General features: G+C 38.5%; 2 protein-coding genes and 1 pseudogene across 3 annotated transcripts in view; 1 reads left to right on the top strand and 2 right to left on the bottom strand.

Annotated features, from left to right (window-relative positions):
* The first annotated feature begins 1,420 nt into the window (after positions 1 to 1,420).
* Positions 1,421 to 2,923, top strand: LOC114295011 (putative aspartic proteinase GIP2 pseudogene; annotated as a pseudogene). Its single transcript, XR_014331892.1, has one exon. The product of XR_014331892.1 is annotated as a putative aspartic proteinase GIP2 pseudogene (transcript).
* Positions 2,924 to 3,221: 298 nt separating this feature from the next.
* Positions 3,222 to 15,740, bottom strand: LOC145793919 (chitinase CLP-like). The gene is made up of 3 exons (XM_082876821.1): positions 15,728 to 15,740; positions 15,290 to 15,588; positions 3,222 to 3,470 (listed from the first exon to the last, which is right to left on the bottom strand). Exons 1-3 carry the CDS (start codon positions 15,738 to 15,740, stop codon positions 3,222 to 3,224), a joined length of 561 nt encoding a protein of 186 aa, XP_082732947.1.
* Positions 15,741 to 25,470: 9,730 nt separating this feature from the next.
* LOC114305750 (amine oxidase [copper-containing] alpha 3, peroxisomal-like) overlaps positions 25,471 to 26,257 on the bottom strand; it is a 62,059-nt gene continuing 61,272 nt past the window's right edge. Inside the window, exon 12 of the mRNA XM_082876820.1 lies at positions 25,471 to 25,699. Coding sequence (XP_082732946.1) covers positions 25,471 to 25,699 — 229 coding nt within the window. The remainder of the gene's footprint in view (positions 25,700 to 26,257) is intronic.

Genomic DNA, 26,257 nt, shown 5'->3' with positions numbered 1-26,257 from the left:
TATTGAGAGTCTATTTTAATGATTTATTTTTTAGGTCTTGTATAAATTATCTATAAACAAAAATTAAATTAATCAAGTAATCATAATTACATACTTATGTTATCTTACTATTAAAAAATATGAAAATTTTATTTTTAAAATCATACTTGCTGTCTATTTTTTTAAAGATAATTATAATAAATTATTTAGCTACATTTATTAAATTAATTAAAAAAATTCATAAATAATTTACATAATGAGATTTCTTTTTTTGATAACCGAGTGTTCAGTTAGCTTATGCACGTTTCAATTAATCAACATGGTCTCAAGAAACATATTGCTACTAGTGAATATTGAAGCTAAAATAAAAAAAAAAAACACACCCCATACTCCATTAAACCAACCCTTGAGGTTTACATAATGAGATTTAAAGGCCAAGTTTGGCATAATTGAAAAAAGACAAAAAGTCAAAAAGTCACTATCCTATTTAAGTCATATCATCTTATTTAAGTCACATCACCTCTCTAACACATCACTTCAAACCCAACACAAACCCAATCCATATTTCATAAAAAGTTAAAAAGTACACTTATTTAATCTTCCCAAACTAGGTCTTAATAGTATATCATGAAAGCAAGACGTGCACAGGGCTAGTCTATTTTAATTATACAAAAAACGACCGGAGAAGACATTTTATATAGCCTCATCTCAAATAATAAAATTTCAATAAAAATAAGACCTTAGTATTTTTATATTTTTTGGCCAAATTTATAAACTGAGACCACTGATTTATAAATAAAAAATTTACCAAACAAGTTTTTATTTGAGTTTTTAAAATTTTTGTAAATATAAATAGGAAACTGAAAATGTAAGTGTTACCAAACGACACCTCAACGTTCTTGGAATATGAATACGTAAGGTGTGTTTGGTTTGTGTTTGTAGAGTAATTTTTGAGATAAAAAGTACGAAAACTTGTTTGGTTTATTTTTTTTCAGAAATGGTTTTGAAAAATTGTTTAGGGAGAGGGTTTTAAAAAAAGTAATTGATTTGATATATATATGTGAGAGAGAGAGAGAGAGAGAGAGAGAGAGAGAGAGAGAGAGAGAGAGAGAGACTTTGGAAAGTAGGTAATTAAACAAAATTTGAAATTTTTTTTGAAAAAATTTGTTTAGTTTGATTACTCTTGAAAATTTGTTTGTAGAGAATATTTCCCAAAAAATTTTCTGAAAACAAACCAAACAAGGCCGTAGAGTTTTTTGATTGGTAGAGAAAGGTCACGATTTATTTATGTTGGGAATAAAAAAATAATATAAGATTAAATAATTAATGATTGATTTAGAATATAATCACATGACATTTCGAGATTATTGAATAATTTTTTAAAATTGACGGAGAATAAAAATCTATAAATAGATAGATGCATGGCATTGCAATAGCACCACCACATCACACGCCAATTTTAATTTTTTCCTATACATTACAGTTACACAATGCCTTCCACTACCCATCTCCCCATCCTCTTCCTCCTCCTCATCTCCGCCACGTTCACCGCCGCCAAACGATCTTTCCAGCCACGCGCCCTCCTCCTCCCAGTCACCAAAGACCCATCCTCTCTTCAATACCTCACTCAAATCAACCAAAGAACCCCTCTCGTGCCCGTAAAACTAACCGTCGATCTCGGCGGCCAATACTTATGGGTTAACTGCGACCAAGGCTACCTCAGCTCCTCCTACCGCCCGGTCCGGTGCTCCACCCCCTTATGTACCCTTTCCAAATCCAGTGCCTGCGGCGACTGCTTCGCCGCCCCCAAACCCGGGTGCAACCACAACACATGTGGTCTCAACCCCATAAACACCGTAGGCAACCGAGAAACTCCCGGCGAGTTTGCTCAAGATATTATCTCGATTCAATCCACCGATGGCTCGAACCCGGGTCGGGTCGTTATTATCCCTCGCTTGACTTTCGTATGCGGCTCTACATGGCTATTAGGGGGCCTCGCTAGCGGGGTTACCGGAATGGCCGGTCTAGGAAGGACCGACATTTCACTTCCTTCTCAATTTTCCTCCGCTTTTCACTTTCCGAGAAAATTCGCAATTTGCTTTAGCTCTTCCACTACATCAACCGGTGTCATGTTCTTCGGCGGCAACGGGACTTATGTTTTCCAACCCTACATTGATATCTCCAAATCTCTCATTTACACTCCGCTCATCAAAAACCGACGCACCACCGCTTCACCGGATTACTTCATCAGAGTAAAATCTATTAAAATCAACGGTAACAATGTTCCTCTTAACACATCATTGCTTAACTTTAAAAAAGGCCGAGGCGGAACAAAGATCAGCACTGTAAATCCTTACACAGTCATGGAAACTTCAATTTACAATGCCATCACTAATGCTTTCATCAAAGAGCTAAGCAACGTCCCGAGAGTGGCGGCGGTGTCGCCATTCGGGGTGTGTTTTAGCTCGAAAAGTATCGGAAGCACACGGGTTGGGCCGGGAGTGCCGCAAATTGATCTGGTGTTGCAGAGGGAGAGTGTGTACTGGAGGATCTTTGGTGCGAACTCGATGGTGAGTGTGAGTGACAGTGCATTGTGTTTGGGGTTTGTGGATGGCGGGGTTGACATGGAGACTTCGATTGTGATTGGTGGGTATCAATTGGAGGACAATCTTGTGGAGTTTGATCTTGCTAAATCGAGGCTTGGGTTTAGCTCTTCGTTGCTGTTCAGACAAACTACATGTGGGAACTTCAACTTCACAGCCAATGCTTAGCCTTAGAGAGTTCGATAATAGTGCTTGTTTTGTTTGACTTGTTACATAAAAATGGCCGTTGTTGCGTCACGCAGCCTTGCAGTTGTATCTTTTGTTTCGAATCAAAGTTTAAAACCCATAAAATCAATTGTAATAAGGGCACATCAATTGAAGGACAATATTTTTCTTAAACATACTTTATTCGTATTGACTTCATATTAATAATCAATAAAATAAAGACTACGTGCTACGGTCATACACTCAAAGCAGAATTAAACTTAGACTTTGTGTCCCCTTATTATTATTATTATTATTTTTTCATTATACAACAAACAGTGCATTATTTATTTATGTTACTTGGTCACAACTCACACAAAGTGGTGACATTACAACTTTGGTCTTATCTTATACAACAAATAACAGTACATTATTTATTTATTTATGTCCCCTTCTGCGTCTTATCTTATTATCCTCAGCATAAAACCACAGATCTCAAGACGTAGTAGTAAAATTGAAGTTACCACATGTGGTCCTAGCAAAGAACAAGGTAGAACTAAACCCCAACCTTGACTGATCCAGATCAAACACCAGGAAGTTATTCTCCATCTGGAATGCTCCGAGGACCATCGCTTCATTGGCTGCCTTTCCCCCATCGACAAACGCCAGACACGCCATGTCGGCATCACCAATCTGCTTCATGGAGTTTGCACCAAATATTGACCAGTTCTTCCCATTACTCAACTGCAAATTGTGTGGGTGATTTTCCGACCACACTGCCCGCCTAGTAATCAGCTGGAGAGCACCGGCAGAATAGATGGCTTCAAGGAACCTACAACAGAAAGAAAAGGCTCCGGCGGTGGCTCCTCCACCCGAGGGCACTCCGACGATCAAGTCAGTATATCTCTCAAAGATAATCAAGTACTAAACTCACAAGCTTGAGTATAAAACTACGTACCTTAGACCCACGGGGTGCCTCTTTTTTATAGTTTACTAAATCCAAGTCCCACTAGAAGTCTGACTTCTATGGACTACAATCCAATGTTGACTTTGGACACTTCAAGAGATAACGATAAACTCCCTAAGAGCTTTATCCTTATCTTAGCAAAGTCTTCTCTTTACTCTAGGACTCTTGTCCCTTATCCGCTTATCTCGGATTCCGATATTTTCGGAGATTACCTCGGCCTTGCCTAGGTAACCTCGGCAGAACTACCAGGACACGTGGCACCTCGGCTGACACGTCGGTATCACCATGCCACGTGTTGGTATTCAGAAAATACATCCCCACAACTGCCCCCTAGGTTCTATTACCTCGGCATTCTGAGGTGATGGAACCTATTTCTGTATTTTCTTCCAGTACCTCGGCATGAGAACTCTTCAGCCGAGATCATTCATGTTAGGCCGACATGCCTTCATCAAAGAACAAGAACTCAAACGAACTCCTCCACGCGCATGAGCTGTCATGCACCTTTTCTCAACCGTTCCCCTCACATGCTTTATCCTCATTGGCCCGTGTCTGTGATGCGCCTGAAAACTGTATTTCACCCATCTGTGCCGTTTGACGTGTGCGTTGCTCCAGGCGTAATAAATGCCCTGCTTTTTGCCGTCGTTTTAAGTTTTTTACAAAACTTTTCTCTCCATCTTCATTTCTTTACTTTTGCATTCGTTTTTCTGGCTCTCTCTCTCTAAACTTTCTCAAACCCGCCATTGCTCTAGCTCCAAGCTCTGCAATTGCCTTCATTCTTCCATTCCAGCGAAGCTTTCGTCGCTCCGTCTTGTCTACAACCGTTGCCTTACCTCGGCGACTTTCATTCCGGCTTCATTTGTTCTGGTAAGACTCTGTTCCTCTTATTCCCAATTTCTTTTATGTGTTTTCGTTTACTTACTGCCATTATTGCGCTGTTCAAACCTTTGATTTGCTGAACTATTCATCTGGATGCGTCTTTTTCATGATTTTACTTATATCTTGAACACTTTGTTCTGTTTAATACTTTTCTTGCCACTGTTCTTGACCTTTTACTTCTGTATTTCTGTCGCTTTTAAGAACCGTACCTCTGTTCTTCGTTTCTGAAACGTCATTCTTTGTTTTGTTGTTTGCTGTTTTTCCTTTCCAGATCTGTGCCTTTGATCTTCATCTTCATAGTTCTTAGGCTTGGAATTTGTTTGTAGAACCTTTAATTTAGGGAAAACCGAAACAATCCTTACCAGCATATACCTAGGGTTTCGCCGAGGTCCGGATAACCCCTTAAGAACACCTTTCTATCTGAAACCTTGCCCTCTGTTTTTAGGCCGACGTTATGGGTATGTGGAGACATAGGGTAGATACCCCAACCAAACTCGAGTACTTTAGGCGGGAGTTCTCTATTCCTGCCGATATCCATCTGAAGCTAGCTGAAGATAGTGACTCTATCATGCCCTCAGATGATTCAATGCCCTTTCCTATAGTAGCCTTTACTGAGTGCGGACTCCGGCTCCCACTCAACATTCTTTTTCACGAAATTCTTCATTTTTACAAGTTGAACCCTATGCAACTGGCCATAAACTCTTATCGAGTGATTAATGGTATCATAGCCTTGGCTAGGCAGGAGAATGTTAGGATCACCCTTGCCGATGTATAATATTGTTATACCATGTGCCCCCTTAACCTGAAGGAAAAAGGTTACATCTACTACCTCAAGCCGAGGTCTACTGAATTCAAAATTGTAGCCGACCTCCCGGACTCCAACGAGGGAGCCGGGGATGACTTTATCATTGCTTCGGGAAATTGGAAATTTGGTCCAGACGAAGATGTTCACCTCTACCCTCTTCCTCGAACAGTTAAAGAGGGCAAGGGTAAGAGCCCAGTGTCAATACTTAATTATTTCTTTTCCAAGTCTTCAAAACTTTGTCTATTTCTAATGTCTGTTTGTTTGTCCTGCAAATCTTCATCAGCCACCAAAAAACTTCCTTCTTCTCAAGAAAAGATTTAAAGAAGCTCCTAGACCTTCCAATCCACAAGCGCAAGGCTCCCCTGTTACTGAATTTTATTCCGACATACAAATCCACATTGCCCGACGTCCCAAAAAGAAAGAAGAAGAGCCTATCTCCTCCCTCTGCTACCACTTTGCAAACAATATCAACATCTCGGGCTGACCAAGGGTCAACCTCTGATCCAGCCGACCGACCATCAACTTCAGCCCCATACTTAATCCCAATACCAGAAAGAAAACGTCGGCGAAGACTCGTAAAAACTGTTGAGATGGGTCACCTGAAGCCTGTTGCCCAAGATCTCCTAGCCGACCTTCCAACCGACGTCGATGCTGTTCCGACCCAACCTTTGCCCCCACCGAAGCCAAAAAGAACTAAGAAGGCCCAGCCTAAGGCCAAGGCTACTGAGGTTGAGGCTGAGAATGCTTACCCATCTCCAAGCTGGCTGAAAGCAGCAAATCTCAACCTTCCGCTGGGAAGAGGCGTGCAGAATCCTAGACATCACAATCTACTCAACCTAAGAAGCCGAGGTCATCGTCTACGACGACCTCGGGGTCCAAAAAATCTGATGTTCCTTGGGCTCCCCAGATTACTCTGGAAGATAGGCCCATAATGACCAATGAAAGCGCCGATGACATAAATGTCGACGTTGCCCTTACTACAGTGCTGCTCCTTCCTGGTGATTTGGAGCGGAACGCCGGGTATAGTGAATATGAGAACTATGCCCTAATGCTCCAGCACTCTGTTCAAGTAAGTGTTCCTGCTCGGTACTTTTTCTTCCATTCTGTTTTGTACTTAAAAATATTTTCTAACACTTCTATTTTTTTTTTTTTTAGGCCATCCAGCATGCCCACTCATTTTCAATGCAATCTTTCCAGAATCGAGAGAAGCTGGTTGACCTGAGGAGGGAGGTTTTTGCCCTCAAAAAGGATAACAAAACTCTTCTTTCAAAAATGAAAAAGCTGGAAGACCAGGCTAAGGCTGCCACCAAAGCCCAAACCTTAGCCGAGGAAAAGGCCGAATCTGCTGAGGCCATCAAGACAGTTGCTGAATCCCAAAAGAAAGAGGCCGAGGTGAGAGCGGCCCAGGCCGAGAAGGAACTTCAAGAAGCCTTGGCCACAAAGGAAGCCGAAATCAAAGAGGATGATGAGAAGGCATATGCTCAGGGCATGGCCGACGTCATTGAGGATTACAAGCTTCAAGTCAGGCAGGCATGCAACAGGGGATTTTCTCTTGGTTGGATGTCCCTGATAAAAAAACTTGATCTCCTTGTTGACTCGCTTTTCCGTAATGTCGATGCTATTCCTCTCCCATTTCCTCCTCTTCCACCTTCAAGTCAAGCCGAAGAAGAATCTGAGTCTGAGTCTGAAGCCAAGGATGAGGATAACAATGACGATGAGGCCTTGGTGAGGAAATCCAAGGATGCTGCTGAGGTCAAGTCCCCTCCTCCAACTGAGCAAGTCATGGACTTAACTTTGGATGAAGAGGGTGATGAGGTTGGGGAGGCGCTCAGGGAAGCTGTTACAGGGCAATTATCATCCGACCTTCTCTTAGCTGAAAGAAGTCTTGACAAAACGCTTGCAGAGATTGATGCCGAGCTGGCTGCAGAGAAGGTTGCCGAAGTAGTTCCCCAGGAATCTGCCGAGGTCCAGACCCAAATTGCTCTTGAAACTGAAGAATCATAACTGTGGATGTATTCCGTACTCTTTTTGTTTTTTGGATAATATAAGTTTTTCTGTACTTCTGGTTTTGAAACAATGTAAGCTCTTCTATTTAGCTGATGTATCTTCTGCTTCTGTTGGATATAACTTTATTTCTGGTTGGCCATAGTGCCTTCTTTGTATACAACTGCAACTGTTTTCGTCTGAACGCTTTAATCTTTAATTTCTCTTGATTGTGTCTGTATGATTCTATACTTGGAATTTTTTGCATGCCTTCCTATTTTGCCTCCTTTGTGCAATCTTCTTCGGGTTTACGTACCTCGGGTACAATAACGTTTTACTTCGGCAAGATACAGACCTGCAAACTCTTCATAAATTCCAACAAGTGTTTAACATATACTATTCAATGTTTAACTTTGCAAGCTTCTTCTCAAGTTTCAACAAGTATTTAAACAGTGATCTCGGTCTAACCTACTTGTAAATTGCTACAAATTTCAACAAGTGTTAACATATACTGTAAATTTTTCTTAAGTTATGACAATGATCTACTTGTAAATTGTTACAAATTTCAACAAGTGTTAAACAATATACTTTAGCTTTTACCTCAACCTGTAAATTGCTGCAAATTTCAACAGATGATCACATGTCGGCTTAACGTCATCTTGTAAATTGCTAGAAATTTCAACAAGTGAAGATAAGGAATCAGTTTAATTCCAACTTGTAAATTGCTACAAATTTCAACAAGTGAATTAAGGAATAATCTCGACTTAACTTCGACTTGTAAATTGCTACAAATTTCAACAAGTGAAGATAAGGAATCAGCTTAATTCCAACTTGTAAATTGCTACAAATTTCAACAAGTGAATTAAGGAATAATCTCGGCTTAACTTCGACTTATAAATTGCTACAAATTTCAACAAGTGAAGATAAGGAATCAGCTTAATTTCAACTTGTAAATTGCTACAAATTTCAACAAGTGAATTAAGGAATAATCTCGGCTTAACTTCGACTTGTAAATTGCTACAAATTTCAACAAGTGAAGATAAGGAATCAGCGTAATTCCAACTTGTAAATTGTTACAAATTTCAACAAGTGAATTAAGGAATAATCTCGGCTTAACTTCGACTTGTAAATTGCTACAAATTTCAACAAGTGAAGATAAGGAATCAGCTTAATTCCAACTTGTAAATTGCTACAAATTTCAACAAGTGAATTAAGTATCTCTGTCTTCTCTCTGCCCCCAATGTGAACCTGAGTTCTACTTGGGTTCTCATTATTCATGTCTCCAAAAACACCAATATGTCACTTTATCCATCATATGTGTTTTAAAGAAAATGGAAAAATTTTTATTGATGACATCGGTCAAAAATACTGCACATCTAATGATAGAAGAATTTTAAATTACAAGTGTTCCAAGGTCTTGGCAGTGCTTTGCCCTCGTTATCTTCTAGCTGATAAGCTTCATTGCCTAATACCGAAGTAATTCTGTAGGGTCTTTCCCAGTTTGGGCCAAGCTTGCCTTCTCTGGGATCCTTCTTGTTGCTGACGACTTTTCTTAGGACTAGGTCGCCGACTTGAAAATCTCTTGGATTGACCTTTTTGTTGTAAGCTCTGGCGAGTTGTTGCTGGTATACTGCGAGCTGATTGCAGCTTTCTCTCTTTGTTCTTCCAAAAAATCTAGCTCTTGGGCTAAGAGTATGTCATCGGTGCCATTCTCTACTCCTTAGGTCCTGATCCCTAGGATGACAACCTCCAATGGGATGACAGCTTCTGTGCCATAAGCCATGGCAAATGGGGATTCCCCTATTGATCTTCTCGGCGTAGTCCGATATGCCCAAAGCACGTTGGGTAACTCGTCTACCCACTTTCTTTTTGCTGCTTGCAGCCTCTTCTTTATTCCATCCAAAATTACTTTGTTGGATGCTTCTGCTTGCCCATTACTTTGGGGAAAACTTGGTGTTGAAAAGTAATTCTTGATCATGAATTTTGCACAAAAGTTCTTGATGAGTTTGCTGTCAAACTGTGTTCCGTTGTCGGCAACTATTGCTCTTGGAATCCCAAATCTGGTGATGATGTTTCTCCATATAAAGTTCTTGACGTCCACATCTCGGATTTTGGCAAGAGGTTCTGCCTCTATCCACTTTGTAAAGTAATCTGTTGCCACCAGCAAGTATTTTCTCTGCCTAGTTGCCTGGGGAAGTTTCCCAACCAGATCCATGCCCCATTGGGCAAACGGCCAAGGGCTGGATACTGGGTTTAGGTCAGCAGCTGGCTGATGTATCAAAGGTGCAAACTTTTGGCATTGTTCACACTTCTTTACGTAGGCTTCAGCATCCTTCTGCATGTAGGGCCACCAATACCCCTGGATAATGGCCCTGTGGGCTAATGATCTGCCCCCAGCATGGCTTCCACAAATTCCTTCATGAATTTTATACAGGAAATCTTCAACCTGCAAAGGGTGAACGCACCTTAAAAGTGGTCCAGTAAAGGACCTTCTGTAGAGGTGTCCATCTTCTGTCAGACAGAATCTTGTCGATTTCAGTCTGACTTTGTGAGCTTCTTTACGATCTTCTGGCAGCTTTCTTTCTTTTAGGAATGTAATAATTGTATCCATCCAGCTTGGCCCCATGTCTACACATATTGCTTCCTGTTCTGTGCTCTTTGGTTCTATGCTTGGGCCCGACATATAGTCGATCATAATTGTTCTTGTTTTTCCAGTCTGCATTGAACTTGCCAGGTTTGCCAACGCGTCAGCGTGGGTGTTGTCATCTCGGCTAACTTGAAGTAGTCGGCAGTTTTGAAATAGGGCTGCCAATTTGATGACCTCTTTTGCATATGCCGACATCCTTTTGTCCCTGGCTGTAAATTCACCTGTGGACTGGTTAACAATAAGTTGTGAATCATAAAAAACTATTACCTCATCTGCTTCTGCTACTGCTGCCAGTTTTAGCCCTGCAATTAATGCTTCGTATTCCACTTTATTGTTTGAGGCCTTGAACCCCAAACGGATGGACTGTTCTATTATTTCTCCATCTGGGGATATCAGCAGTACTCCTGCCCCCGCTCATTGTCGGTTCGAACTTCCACCGACGAACAGTCTGAATGAATCGCCGATGTAGATGCTGTAGGGTCTGAGTTTTTCCTTCCTTTGTTCTTTTGCCCTAGGCTGGGATTCCTTTTGCTTGCTGGGACAATGCTCATCCTGGCTCAACGGAGCCCGATGTTCAATGGTTTCGGGTGTGAATTCTGCCACGAAGTCGGCCAAAACTTGGCCTTTAATTGCTATTCTTGGCCTGAACTCCAGGTCATACTGGCCTAGGGCTACTGCCCATCTTGCTATCCTTCTTGTTAAGTCTCCTTGTTGCAACAAGGACTTCAGTGGGTGCTCTGTTAGGACCACAATCTTGTGCTCCTGAAAGTAATGGTTCAACTTCTTTGAAGCCATTACTAAGGCTAGCATTAATTTCTCCAGTGGTAGATACCTTGTTTCTGCATCGGCCAAGATTTTACTAACATAATAAATAGTTTTTTGCTCTCCTTTTTCTTCTCGGATTAGTACTGCACTTATTGCGTGTTTTGAAACTGACAAGTACAAAAACAGTTTTTCCCCTGGTTCTGGATCGGAAAGAACCGAAGTTGTGGTCAAGTACTTCTTTAGGTCGGTTAAAGCGGCTTCGCATTCTTCTGTCCACAGAAAGTCTGTGGCTTTTTTCACCAAGTTGAAGAAGAGTCTGCATTTATCTGAGCTTCTGCTGATGAACTTATTTAGGGCTGCGGCCCTTCCAGTAAGCATCTGAACCTGTTTTGCTAACGTCGGGCTCTGCAGCTCTAGGATGGCCTTGATTTGGTCTGGGCTGGCCTCAATGCCCTTTCTCGTTACCAGATACCCTAAAAACTTACCTGATCCAACGCCAAACGCGCACTTTGATGCGTTGAGTTGGAGCCGGTATGTTTTGAGTATATCAAAGACCTCTTTTAGGTCGGCAAGATGACCCTTAGATTTCTTGGTCTTCACGACCATGTCATCGATGTAGACTTCTACCGTTTTGTCAATCAGGTGCTTGAACATCTTTGTTACTAACCTTTGGTAAGTTGCTCCTGCATTTTTCAACCCAAAAGCATTACCTTGTAACAGTATAGGCATTTAGGGGTGATGAACGCGGTTTTCTCCTCGTCTGTAGGGTACATGGCAATCTGGTGGTACCCCCTGTATGCATCCAGAAAACTCATCCTTTCATGCCCTGAAGTAGCATCTACGAGCTGGTCAATCTTGGGCAGAGGAAAGTTGTCTTTAGGGCAGGCTTTGTTGAGGCTGGTAAAGTCTACACAAACCCTCCATTTGCCGTTCTTCTTTTTCACCACTACTGTGTTGGATAGCCAAGTTGGGTAGTGAACTTCTCGGATAGCCTGGCCTCCAGAAGTCTATCTACTTCTTCTTCTACTGCTTCGACGTGCATTAACGTCGGTCTTCTGGCTCGTTGAATCACAGGTTTTGCGGACCTGTCGACATTCAGTCTGTGGCAAGTGACCTCGGGGTCAATGCCGGACATCTCGTAAGGTGTCCAGGCGAACACCTTAATGTTGGCTCTCAAAAAATCTTCTAGTTCTTTTTCCTCTTCTTCGGCTAAGCCTGAACCGAGAAGAAAGAAGCGTTCTTCGTCGCCCTCCTGGACAAGGATTTTCTTCAGTGTCTCTTCACTCTTTTCGGTTGGCTCCTTGCCGACATCTTCTAGGACCTCTATGTCCTCGTCTTCAATCTCTGCTTCTTTTGGCTTTTGAATGCTGCAAGTAGACTTCATTGCTGCCATGGAACAACTTTTTTCCTGTAGTTGATCTCCTCTGACTTCTTCAATCCCATGTTCTGTTGGGAACCGTAATAGTTGATGCAACGTTGAGGGAACTGCCCCCATTGCATGCAACCAAGGCCTTCCCAAGACGATGTTATACGGCGAGGGGGTATCAATCACAATGAATTTCGTCTTGATTTTCTTCGTGCCGGCTTGAACTTCCAAGCTTGTTGCGCCAAGTGGCCACGTTGGCGTTCCGTTGAAGCCCACCATCGGGCCATTCGATTGCTCCATGTCGTCTGGGTGAAGGCCCAACTCCTTGTAACATTTGACGTACATGATGTCACAAGAGCTGCCTTGATCTATCAGGATGCGTTTTACTTGGCATTCCCCAACCTGGAGGGATACTACCAAGGCATCATTATGCGGATGTTGGACCAACTCCAGGTCGGCTTCAGTGAAAGTTATCATCGGTCCTTGGCATTCTTCAGGCCGAGGTCTTTTGTATCTGACCTGGTTTACATGCTGCAGGTGTTTTACTCTTTAGGTTTCTCCCCGAATGTTGCTTTCGTTCACCTTTGAGTGGATTACATTAACCACCCGTGGTCCTCCTGCCTGTGGTTGCTGTGCTGGGGGAGGCGGTGCTGCTGGTGCTTGAGGCAATCTTGCATGTTCTTCTCTTGTCCTGGCCTCATCAACAAGGTCCCTCAGATGGCCTTGCCTTACTAGGTCTTCTAAGTGTGCTTTTAAGGCTCTGCAACCTTGAGTTGGGTGTCCTTCTTCATTATGGTAAGCACAGCGCCTACCAACGTTTCTTCCCATAAATTTCCCTGGTGCTCTTGCCGGTGCCCTAAAATAGGGTTGATTTCGTATTTGGTCCAGGACTTTATGGATAGGGATTCGGAACACCGTCGTCACTGCCTAATTACCCTTCAATTCTGTTTCTTGTTTGGTCGGCCCGCTGGTACCTCGGCCTCGCTTCGGCGAGCTGTTTCCCTTCTCCTGCTTTATCTCTTTGTTTCCCGACGTATCTTCTTCGGCTCTGGCGTACTTCTCGATTCTCGCCATGAGTTCCTCCATGCTTTTTGGCAATATTTTTGCCAGAGACTTCCGTAGTGGGCAGTCATCTTTTAGGCCGTTCTTGAAAGATACGACCGCCACTTCTTGGTTGCATTCGGGTATTCGATTGAACACCTCGTAGTACCTCTTCGCGTAGGCCCTAAGGCCTTCTTCCTTGGTGATTCTTAAAGCCATCAGGGCGTCGACTCAAGGGCTGTAATTTGTTCGTTACAAATCTGGCTACAAACATCTCGGCCAGGCCTTCCCATGTCTTTACGCTTCCCTTCGGTAGTTTATGGAACCAATCAGATGCAATTTCCCCAAAGGATGGGGGAAATACTTTGCAGAGCAACGGCTCGTTCCCATTGTATAATGCCATTGAGTTCAGCTATAGTCCAACATAAAAGTTGGGATCTGACTTACCATCATAAATTTGGAACCTTGGCATACTGAATCTCTTTGGTGCTTCAAATTTGTTCAGTTCCACCGAGAAATCTGACTTACCATCATAAATTTGGAACCTTGGCATACTGAATCTCTTTGGTGCTTCAAATTTGTCCAGTTCCACCGAGAACGGTGTTCTCGGCTTAACTGGGGATGTCACCTCGGCTTCAACATTCTGCTGCCTCCTTTTGAGGTAATCCCTCAAGTCCTCCTTACTCCTACCTAGAGCTCGGCTATCTCTGAACTTCAATCTTTTCGGCACACTGCTTTCGGCCTCGTGGTGGGCCCGTTTCGATCTTTCTCCATGGGTTGTGTCAAAGTAGAGTGCCTGCCCTTGAACATGCCGATGTTCTTTGGGCCCTGGATCCTTCATTCTTCGGGACTCTTCTTGCCTCGGCTCCTCTCGTCCGACTTCCCTGGAAGGTCGGTGTGAGTGCCTTCCACTCTTGGTGTGCTGAGGAGCTTCGGGGATTGTTTTCCTTCCTCCCTTCTGGGTGTTAATTGCCGGCATCGGCGTATCTTGCAGCGGGTATGGTGGCTGCATAACATTGTTTTGCATCATGAAGTTGACCACTGACTGTAGGTCTGCCAACTTGTTTGCCAAGTCTTTTACTTCCTCATCTCTCCGTAGGTACCTATCTCTCCATACCTGAAGGTTATCTTTGTTATAATACTTGCTTTGGTCTGTTTGCTTCGAAGTACCGCCCTCCAGGCCGACGTTTTTCTCTCCGTGGCCCTGGTCATGATTTTCTGTACCGTGGTTGTCTCCTTCAACGTCAAGATCAATTGGTCTGCCACTCCTAGCAGGAGTGTCGCCCCTAATGTTTTCCCTCTGTCCGTCACTGGCCATCTATTCTTCTAAGATTTCCACAGACGGCGCCAAATTGTGTGGGTGATTTTTCGACCACACTGCCCGCCTAGTAATCAGCTGGAGAGCACCGGCAGAATAGATGGCTTCAAGGAACCTGCAACAGAAAGAAAAGGCTCCGGCGGTGGCTCCTCCACCCGGGGGCACTCCGACGATCAAGTCAGTATATCTCTCAAAGATAATCAAGTGCTAAACTCACAAGCTTGAGTATAAAACTGCGTACCTTAGACCCACGGGGGTGCCTCTTTTTTATAGTTTACTAAATCCAAGTCCCACTAGAAGTCTGACTTCTATGGACTCCAATCCAATGTCGACTTTGGACACTTCAAGAGATAAAGATAAACTCCCTAAGAGCTTTATCCTTATCTTAGCAAAGTCTTCTCTTTACTCTAGTACTCTTGTCCCTTATCTGCTTATCTCGGATTCTGATATCTTCGGAGATTACCTCGGCCTTGCCTAGGTAACCTCGGCAGAACTACCAGGACTCGTGGCACCTCGGCTGACACGTCGGCATCACCATGCCACGTGTTGGTATTCAGAAAATACATCGCCACACAAATCAATCTGGGGAACCCTAAAACCGACACGAGTAAACCCAAGTGCACATGCCTTGAGACATAGCCCGAATGGCTTAATTGTCTCGACTCTAGGAATACCCTTTGTAGCCTTTGAAAAGCTGTTGAGGAAGTTTTTGTAAAGTTCACTCCTTAGTGTGGTGTAAGGGACTACAGTACTAAGTTTTACCCTTTATGATGAGTATGTTGAAAGGGGAATTGCCATTCCATTGATTGATATGGCCTTGACACCAATGAAATAGTCTGGTGATTTTGGAGTTTTTAGTAATGGAGTGTAAGAGAGAAGGGTTTCCGCATTGAGGTTAGTTGGGGGAAGAAGATAGTATGGCCCATCTCCGAAGAAAATCACCCCTGGAGCCAATGGCGCACTAGGCAAACAAATCGCGAACTTCTTAGCCACGCCGAGAAATGGAGGAGTGAATTGAGAGGAAAGAGAGAGAGGAGACCACGAAAGGCCGGCCAAGCCAACCGTTCCTTTAGGGAGGGACTGGAAGAGAGACACTGGTGCACACGAAAGGTACAAGTGATTGAAATTGATGGAAACACTAGGGTTTCGACCGTTTGTCCAAGAGATGGCGAAATTGTCGTAAGTGAGTTGTGATGGAGAGCACGAATTGGTGACCGGATTGACCGGTGTTACCGTGCAAGTGCATTGGCCATTTTTTGTTGTTTTGTTGATTGGAGGGCATAGAGGGGAGAGATAAGACTGGGCTTGGGCACACGGGGGCGATTTGCAAGCCACCGGGGGGTGTGGTAGAGAGCATTTGAACCATGAGAAAGGAGAGTTGAGGTCAATGACATAGTGTTGATGGAGGTTGAGTGTGATGCTGTAGAAGTAGTGATGGTGTGTTTGTTGATGGGTGCAACTAGTGTTTTGTAAGGTTGAGCTGAGACTTCACCATAGGAAATGAAGGCCAGCACAAGGTCTTGACTTTTTGAACTTGAGTTAAAATACATGAAGAGAAAATAAATTTAAGAGTTGTTTGGGATGACTTAAATAAGTGTATTTTTTATTTTTTTTTATAAAAAGATATGCAAAAAAATAAAGAGATGATGTGATAAAAAAAATAAAAAAATAAAAAGATTAATTATTTGGAACTTTCCAAACTTGGCCTTAAATTTACAATCGGCTAAAATCAAGCGGAAAACTATACTTTGACTTTGGGGTTTGACGGTTTCATTGGATCACATAGTTCATCATGTGCATTGCAAATATAAAAGAAAAAAATATTATAATTCAGCGGTCGTTTTATTAAATAATTAAGTTTTTTTTATTGATCTAAAATTATTTAAAAAAAATTATACTGAATTATAATTATAAAAAAAAACAAAAAAAATGGCATGATTTGAGAATAATATTAAATGTAACAATAATCATATTATATATATATATATATATGGGATTATCGATTAATAAAAAAATTATACAAGTCATTTCAATGGATAAGTGATGAGATTAGTCATTGAGTTAATTGAGTATTTATAACTGAAAAATTTAGAAATTTCTTAAATATTGATTTGTAATTATGTATTAATTTTAAGTAGTAAATAACAATTCTAATTAAACAATCAAGACAAATTGACACAATGATTTTAACGTGAAAATCACAATTGGAATTGTGATAAAAAAACCACAGACAAAAGTCACAAAATAATTCATTAAGAAGACAAAAGGAATTAAACAAGTGTACTCTCAATTACCTAACGAATCCACACCTGAATTGAATCAACCCCTATATGCCTCTTCCACCACGGTCTTCACTTCGGAATCGTCTTGCCCAACATTGAATCCACAATGCCGATGCCGAATCCACGACGATGAGCCACTCCAGAATCTACCAAAGTTTCAGACCCAAATTCCATGAAATCTACCGAAGAACAACTATTTCTTTTTTAATAAACTAAACTAAACAAACCTTTCGATGTAATTCACTCAATTCATGATTAAACTCTCACGGATATTAAAAGAAACAAGCAAAGAAGCTCCAAATGAAAACCCTACTATCCAAGAAGAAGATCTGGAAGCCGTATCCTAAAATTGGATTGAAATACATATTTATAGAAAACAGATCCGTAATCTCCGCTCGAGCGCAAGAATGGCTGTTCGAGCGGATAAACAACTTTGGCTGAATTTTGCATTTTGCTTCGGGGTGCTGCCCCTCGATCCCCGACATAGTCAACGAAGTGGAAAACATAATAGGATTAAGATTACAAATTCCTCTGTACAGACACAATTCAGGTTGGATTCGTATCTAAAACTCATAGTTTCACTGAAATAAAATACCGAAGAAAATTACAATTAAAAGAAATTTTGTCAAACGAGATTGTTAAGAATAAAAATCTAACAATAATCAGGTGTCACTCAAAGGAAAAAAGATTTAAAAATAAAATTTAAAATTTTTAATTTAAATTATTCTTCATTCATAAAAGTTTACGCAGTCATTAATTTTATAATATTGAGATTAGTTAATGTACGTGTAAATTACGTCCAACATCCCGTTTCTAAAAATATAAAAATAAAAATCAACTACTATTGAAATTCAGTTTAAAAAATGAAAAAAAGAAAAAGAAAAAGAAAAAAAAAAGGTTACAATGAACTATAATCAAGGTCTAGTTTGGGAAGACTAAATAAGTGTATTTTTTGACTTTTTTTTATATTATGTGTAAAAAAATAAAGAGGAGAAGTTGATTGATATGATCAAAAAAAAATAAAAAGATGAAATAGATACACTTTTTTTAATTTAGTCAAACTTGACCCAAGTCTTTTAATCAAGTGAGAAAGACAAATTTGACTTTAAAGTTTGACCACCTCTTTGGATCACAGTTCATCACGCGCATTGTACGTAAGGGTGGACGAATGTTGGGACGAGTTCAAGTTATGCCGATATTATATAATAAAGGATTTTACATTTGTTCAAATTCAGTTCTAATATCGGATTTTTACATCTATTTAAGTTCGGTCTAAAAAATAATTTAATAAATTTCAAATTTATTTATCGGACTATATATTTAAGAAAATTAAAACATTATATAATTACATTCCATCACACATTATATTTCTTAAATAAACATATTAATAGCATTATAAATTGAAAGATTTCTTAAATAAATTTAATCACACATCACCACAAATGTGGGTTATAATAAAATCAACAACGATAAATTAGATCCCAATTAACAAAATATATATATTTTGATGTATTATAATTAATTAATTTAATAGTAGGTTGGGCCAGGCCGGGGCGGGTTAAAAGTATTAATCCCAAATCCAGCTTATTAATATTTCGAACTAAAAATGTTAGACCAACCCGTGCCTTATAATCCAAAACAATATTTCTAAACCCTAAAAGATTAGGCTGAGCGAATTGGACGGGCCAGTGGGCTGATATCCACCCTTAATTGTACATAACCAAGGGTGTGATTAGGAAATATATATCACAATGCTAGGTATTTTGAATATTGAAGTATGTTTGATGATTTTTATCAATAATTTTTTTTATTGATAAAAAATGCTAGGTATTTTGAATATTTATTAAAAAAATATTTTTTAAAAATAATATGCAATGAAGATTTATTTTAAATATAAATTTCATTACACAAAAATTAAATTTAACACTACAAGAAAAGGGGGTAAAAAACACGGAAGCATTAGCGACGGCGCTTGTCCCGTCGCAAAAAATTTTTGCGACGGCAGCTTAAACTGTCGCAAATGAAGGCTTTAGCGACGGCGTTGTCCCCGTCGGTAATAAAAAATGCGCGGATAGGGGAATAAATGCATCAGTATTAGCGACGGATGTTTTTACCGTCGCCAAAAAAATGTTTTGAGACGACATACGTTTGCTGTCGCAAATAGTTTACATATTGCGACGGCAATTGTCCGTCGCAAAAAAGTCTAATTTAAACGGCGTCGTTTTATGAACAAAATACTTGCCATTTGCGACGGTGTAAAATCTACCGTCGCAAAAAGTGAAATTTTTTTTGCCCCTGCTCTTCCATATTCATCTTGCCGCTCGATCAAAACATAATCCAAATCCCTAAATGTTTGAAACCAATTTCTTTCCCCCAAATCCCTACGAAGCCGAACGGCTGTATTGATCATTTCAACCAAATCCCTATGAACGGCGAACGGCGAACGGTGGTGCGGTGGTGCTGCGGCGAGGACGACAGGTATGCTCTCTCTCTCTCTCTCTCTCTCTCTCTCTCTCTGTATATATATATACAGATCTGTATCATCTATATATATATATATTGATAATATATACATTATTAAATCTGTATATATATATATATAAATCTGTATCAATATATATATATTGATAAATCTGTATCATCTATATATATATATTGATATATATATATATATATAAATACGTAAATTATATATAAATATATATATACATTATAATTCTAATTACATTGATATTATTCCCAACTTAAAACTAAAATATGTTTTCATTGTTTTCCAATCATTTTATTTTTTTGAAAATAAATAATAACACTTAATTTGTATATTTAAATAAATAATAATAACATTTATGGAAACACTCATTATTTCCAATCATTTTATTTTTTTGAAAAATAATAAACTTTTAAAAATTCACAATCTATTTTTATATATTTAAAAAAAAAAAAATTGTTAACGGGTCTCTTATTTGTGGCCACTTGCTAAAAATGTTGGAAATGAAAATATACATGACTTATAAAAGTGAATGATGTATAATCATTTTTAGCCTGATTAATTAATTGTTTTAGTAGGGGTGTTTACATACTAGTTTAATTTGTTTATGAGATGATCCAAGTACTAAACCTATCCTTAGAGAAATTTTGGAATCATAAATTGTGAAATTTTAGAAATCGAACCAAAACCAAATTGCAAAATTTGTTCAAATCCAGTTTAGTTCCACGATTGAAGAGTTTCAAAAAACTTCATTGGTATATTTCAAATTTCATAATATAACCCAACAAATTTCTCATATTATATACACTACTTAATCACTAAAGTAATGCAATTCTCAATAATATAAGAAGTGTCCAATAAAAAATAATATGAAAAATTACAAAAAAAAAAAAAAAAAAAAAAACTCAAAGTTTAAGTCTTATAATAAAATAAATCATGAGTTTAATTTTGCTGATACTATTATTGATGTACCTATCATTTGTTCTGTTTTTCTTCCAGACAACTGTATCGAAAAGTAGTCTTTTTGATCATTTGATAAACTTTTGGGAATTTAGGCCGGGACTTGATCCAGGAACTTGAAGTCTTTATTTTTTGGTGGATTTTAAGTTCCAGTCACCACTCTATCGACAGGTAATGGTTTTGAGCTTAATTTGGTTATACTGTACATCTATCTAGTCTGTGAACTTCATAATCATAGCTAATGTAGTTCTGCTATCATTTCATTATATGTAGTTTTTGCATTTTCTTTCAAGGAGAGCATATCTTACAATGTTCCCAACATGTAGCGTGCGAGACATTTAAGTATTTACGTTACCTGGTTGATCTTTGCTGGTGTGTTTGTGGAAGTAATTTGTAGTATGGAAAGTAATTGGGCCTCCATATATATAGATAGAAAAGAAACTTGGACTGGGCTTTCTTATTCTACTTTGTTACATAAGATTATGTATGTGATGTTCAAAATTATAATATATAGAATAATGATCCATCTTTATTAAATAATTTTTGAGACAATATACTTGATTAGTGTGTTTTTGTATAACTCATCTATCAAGTTTATAAATAATGCCGCATAGTATTATGAAATACTAATAATTTGGAGAATTCTACCATACACATCCATTTATCATAGGCATCATTAGTTATGTCATTTTTTTTTTCTTTAGTTATGATGAATTATCTTCGTTAATTATGATATTATTTTAGTTAAGACTTATAAGATCTTTGGTTGTGCCTCATGTGGTGTTTGGTTATGATTTATTTATTTTTTAAGTTATGACTCAGAAAGTATGAAATTATATCATTTTTTTCTTCAATTAATTGATCTCACGTGTTGTTGTATAAGTATTTCATTTTTTATGTTATCCTATTAAATCGGTAAATAACTAACTAGGATAAGACTACCTACCTATTTGAGAGAAATTGGATGGATAGGTATCATGGTACATGAATACGTAGGTATTATATTTAGAGTTACTTTGATGAGATATTTTTGTGGATGTGTACAGATGATGGATAAGAGTTGGATCGATTTTCCAAATAGGATGTCGAGCGAATACATTAATGGGATTGATGAATTCCTTGTGTTTGCCTACACCAATAGGGTTGAAAGTTCGATGATCAGTTGTCCGTATAGGAAGTGTGAGAATCGATACTATTTTGTACGAGAGGGTGTACGGGAGCATCTGATTTTGAATGATTTTTTTTTAAAATACAAACATTGGATTAATCATGGGGAATCTTACGTATCTCTGCATGGTAATCGAGAGAATGAAACATTAGCTAATTCAGACATTGGGGATGATATGATTGGAATGATACAAGGGGCTATGGGAAATCCACATGCCGATACAAGTGTCGAGGGTGATGAACCACAGGGGCCTGATCTCCATGCATTTGAACCCCAGCTCGGTCTAAATGCAGAGATTGCAAAGTATTTCAAATTTCTTCAAGATGCACAAAGTGAATTGTATCCTGGTTGTCAGAAGTTCACATCTTTGTCATTCATTGTTCGACTTTTACATTTGAAGGTGCTTAATCAGTGGACAGACAAGTCTGTTGACATGCTGCTTGAGTTATTGAATGAGGCGTTCCCGTTGGGTGTGAAACTCCCGGACTCATATTATAAAGCTCAAAAGGTCACAACAGATTTGGGCTTCACGTATGAGACGTGGGATGCATGTCCCAACAGTTGCATGTTGTTTCGAAAAGAGGACACCAATCTTGATAAATGTGTCATATGCAACAGTTGTAGATGGAAATCAAATGGTGATGGTGGTTCAAATGGTCCTAACAAAGGTGGCAAACGAATAGCTGCAAAACAGATGAAGTATTTTCCTTTAAAGCCAAGGTTGCAGAGGTTGTTTATGTCATCCAAGACGGCCAAGTTAATGAGATGGCATGCAGAGGAACGAACTGATGATGGTGTCTTCAGGCATCCTGCTGACTCCCTTGCATGGAAAGATTTTGACCGTCGGAATATTGACTTTAGTAATGATTGCCGAAATGTAAGGCTTGGCTTAGTATCTGATGGTTTTAACCCATTCAGAACGATGAACATAGTTCATAGCACTTGGCTTGTTGTGTTCGTTTCATACAACTTGCCGCCATGGATGTGCATGAAGCAACCATTTCTAATTTTAGCCGTGCTTATTGACGGCCCAAAAGGACCTGGTGACAAGATTGATGTGTACATGCAACCGTTGATTGAGGAGTTGAAAGACCTATGGAATGAGGGTGTGTCAACATTTGATGCATCAACAAATCAAATGTTTCAAATGCATGCAGCTTTACTGTGGACAATTAGTGATTTTCCTACATACGCAAACTAGTTCCTTAAGAAACTTGAATTCGAGGAGTTAACGCCCCAAAATCACCAAACGGCGTCGGTTTAGCACGAAACCTGGCACGCATGACCGCCTAGGCACGAGAGACTTGTGGGAGAAGACGGGGCTCGAATCGGGTTCCCGGTTTGGGAGTTTGAGCCGGATTTCACTTTAGGCAAACTAGTTCCTTAAGAAACTTGAATTCGAGGAGTTAACGCTCCAAAATCACCAAACGACGTCGGTTTAGCACGAAACCTGGCACACATGACCGCCTAGGCACGAGAGACTTGTGGGAGAAGACGGGGCTCGAATCGGGTTCCCGGTTTGGGAGTTAGAGCCGGATTTCACTTTAGGCAAACTAATTCCTCTAGTCAAAATTATTTACTAAACTATCTTTCTAATTATATGGTAGTTAATTTTTTTATATTTTTCTGTAATTAAAATATTACCACCATTATATTGTTATTAATTATTTTTATTTTGTTTTTTTCAGATATTTCCTGAGTAGCAGTTTGCTTCGTGTGGAATGTAGGCGCGTAAAGATTATGACCAATTTCTGTTTTTGTAACTCACGAAAGAATCAAGACGAAAACTTTTGGTTTTGATTTTGATTTATGTTATTTAAATTTGTGACCAACATTATGTATGTATTATGTGACCAACATTAGGAATTTTTATCATTTGCCAACTTTTGTTTATGTATGGATTTATATTATTATGTCATTTTTTGATTTTTTTTAGCTATTTTTCACTTGCCAACATTAGTTATTTTATTTATGTATTTATATTATTATATCATTTGCCAACATTACAGGTTATTTTTATATTTTAAATAATTGTAAAACAGTGGTTTTTTTTTTTTAAATTTTTTTTGAGACGGCAGAACACCCCGTCGCAAAAAAAAAAAAAAAAAAAAAGCTGTGCCAGGCTTTTTTGCGATGGCAGCCATACCGTCGCAAAAGGTGTGAAATTTATTTGAGAAACAAGGCTTTAGCGACGGTGAAATTGCCGTTGCCAAAAGTCATTAACGCCACATTTTTGCGACGGCATTTTTTGCGACGGAATTTTGCCGTCGGCAAAATCTATTTAGCGACGGAAAGCTTGTGCCGTCGCAAAAAAGCCCAGATCTTCATCCACTATCGGTGACAGAAATTTGCCGTTGCAAAAAAGAAATATTCCCGTCGCAAAAACAAAGGCGACGGCAAGTGCCGTCGCTAAAGGTCTTTTGCAACCCCCTTTGTTGCGACCCCCACTTGCTGTCGCAAAAAAAAAATTTACCGTCGCAAATAGCTTTTGAGACGGCGTTTGGATTATTAGCGACGGCGTTTTGCCGTCGAAAAAAATCATTTTTTTTGTAGTGTTTGAATCGTACATCACATTTTGTAATATATTATTATTTGAATAAATATTGCATACATGCATGTTAATCGATATTGCATACATGCATATGCACCCCTTATCATGTTAATTTTTTGCATACATGCATATGCACCCCTTATCATGCTAATCGATAAGTGATGAGATTGATTAGTCGTTTGTTTTTTCTTCTTTTCTTTTTATCGGTGATTATCCGTTATTAATTGTTAGACTAACACCAATAAAAATTAGCCTCCTCACTTTTGCGAAGGGTAAGTGTTTGCTTCTGTAATTCAATTATCTCTATGGAAGGGTTAAACCAATAGCCTTTTCCTTAGGATTAGGTCCTTAAGAGTTATGGTGGCCGGTTGAATTAGATTTGGATTAATTATATATATATATATATATGTGGAGATGTGTCCACTATTGAAAAAGTAAGTCTGGGTATAGAATCCAAATATAGAATGACATATAGATATTTCACGAGAGATGGGGCTCACATGATATAGGATCTACCGTGGTAAGACATTTATATCTCATTTTGTATTTAATTTTTATATTCGTAACATTACAGCTATTAAGATTAAAGTTTAAATAATAAAGATAGAAAAAATTAATTTTATAATGGGCTACAATAATCAAGTGGCACACCGGTTGGCTCAAATGGTTAAAGATGATGTTGTTAGAGGTCCAACTGAGTTGGTTTGAAAACATACTATTTTAGTAATTTTTTAATTTTTTGATTAAAATATGAAATAAAAAAATAATATGTTTAGAATAATTTTTTTATTTTTTATAAAAAAAAATATACAAAAAAAAAATAGAAAATTTAATTTTTTGGTATAAAATATTAACTTTTGATTTTTTCGGTAATTTTTTAACTTTTCAATTAAAAGATTCAGTAACAAGACCCGAAGTCCGTAGTGTTTTGTAATGGTGCGTCTGACCCTCCACCCTCCTCAAAAAAAATAAAAAAAAACAAAACAAAACTAGGTTCTTAAAATCAAGTGTGCAAATTGACTTTGAGATTTGACTACGTTGGTTCACAATTCATCGTGCGCATTGTACGTTTATAACAGCTCATAATTTGGGAATAAATATTAAATGTAATCCTAATAATACCACCTTACATGGTCTTACTTGTTAATAGAAATTGTATTTAAAATTAGGTGGATATGGTTGATCTCCTCTCATCTTAATAATATAAAATTATTGTCAGCTCTACATACTCGTAATATATATATATATATATATATAATATTGATGTTGATTTCATAAATGTATATAGAGATATGGTTGAAACAAATTTGCTATTAAAATTTTCGAAAATTCATAGTGTGATGATATTGCTTGATAATTAACATAGTAGCTCATAGATCTTATGCCAAATGAATGCTCAATAATCAACAGCTTTATTGTCAGGGAACAGCTAGGGTACACATTTGTTCACAGATTCATTTATCTGGGTTATCAGCATTGCACCAAGCAATAATATTAACCCTTATTTACACATAATAATGGTTAATTTCAATTATGGATCAGCTGTGGAGTGGTACTGGTTGAGTTGCAACCATGGAACATCAGAGGCTTAGAAGGCCTTGTTTTGAGTATTGCATTGTTGTCAAAGAAGTTGAAAGGTCGGAGCTCGAACCCATCACTGAGTGTTGGCATCACTGGAAAATCTTCTTGGGCAGGTATGTGGTGAAACCCTAATGTGTGCCATAACACTATATCCTTGTTCTCAATATCTCTATCCCTGTAGAGTAATAACACAAACCAACATTTACATGGTTAGACTTTCGACAGTATGAATCTAAGTAATATTATACAAACATAATTTTCATATAGAATTTTTATACGGAATGACATTTACTATTTTTTCATTTCAAATCAAAACATTCACCATTATGATTCATAATTTCAAAAATGACAGTGAAAGAAAATTTTCATATTTTATTTTATTTTATTTTTGTTTGAAAAAATTGTGTATAAATCATTTCCCTATTAGTCTGTACACAACAAAACACATCAAACCTTGAGTTTGGAAAATTTAGGCGTTATTTAGAAGTTAGCCAAAATGTAACTTTATTGGCTACAATTTGACCCATAAAACAAGTTAATACTGAAAAATTAACTTGTTTAGCACATTTTTAATTTTTTGACTATTTAATAACTATTTAGCATAAGCATGTTTGGTAATCTTGCTAGTATTTTTTTTTTTTTATACTTTTTTTTATACAAAATAACCAATTTACCCATCATTACTATTGCAGTATAATATAATGTACAAAATAGGAATATAAGAAGGGAAAAA

The sequence above is a fragment of the Camellia sinensis genome, chromosome 6 (genome assembly GCF_055761805.1).
Source record: "Camellia sinensis isolate YWXY chromosome 6, ASM5576180v1, whole genome shotgun sequence".
NCBI lineage: Eukaryota > Viridiplantae > Streptophyta > Magnoliopsida > Ericales > Theaceae > Camellia > Camellia sinensis.
This window is presented reverse-complemented; position numbering and strand designations above follow the sequence as displayed.

Excerpts from the sequence above, each read along its gene's own strand:
- LOC145793919 (XM_082876821.1), bottom strand. Across the intron at positions 3,471-15,289 it reads CCATATCAATCAATGGAATG|TTGAGTAATGGGAAGAACTG; the intron begins GCAATTCCCCTT and ends CACAATTTGCAG.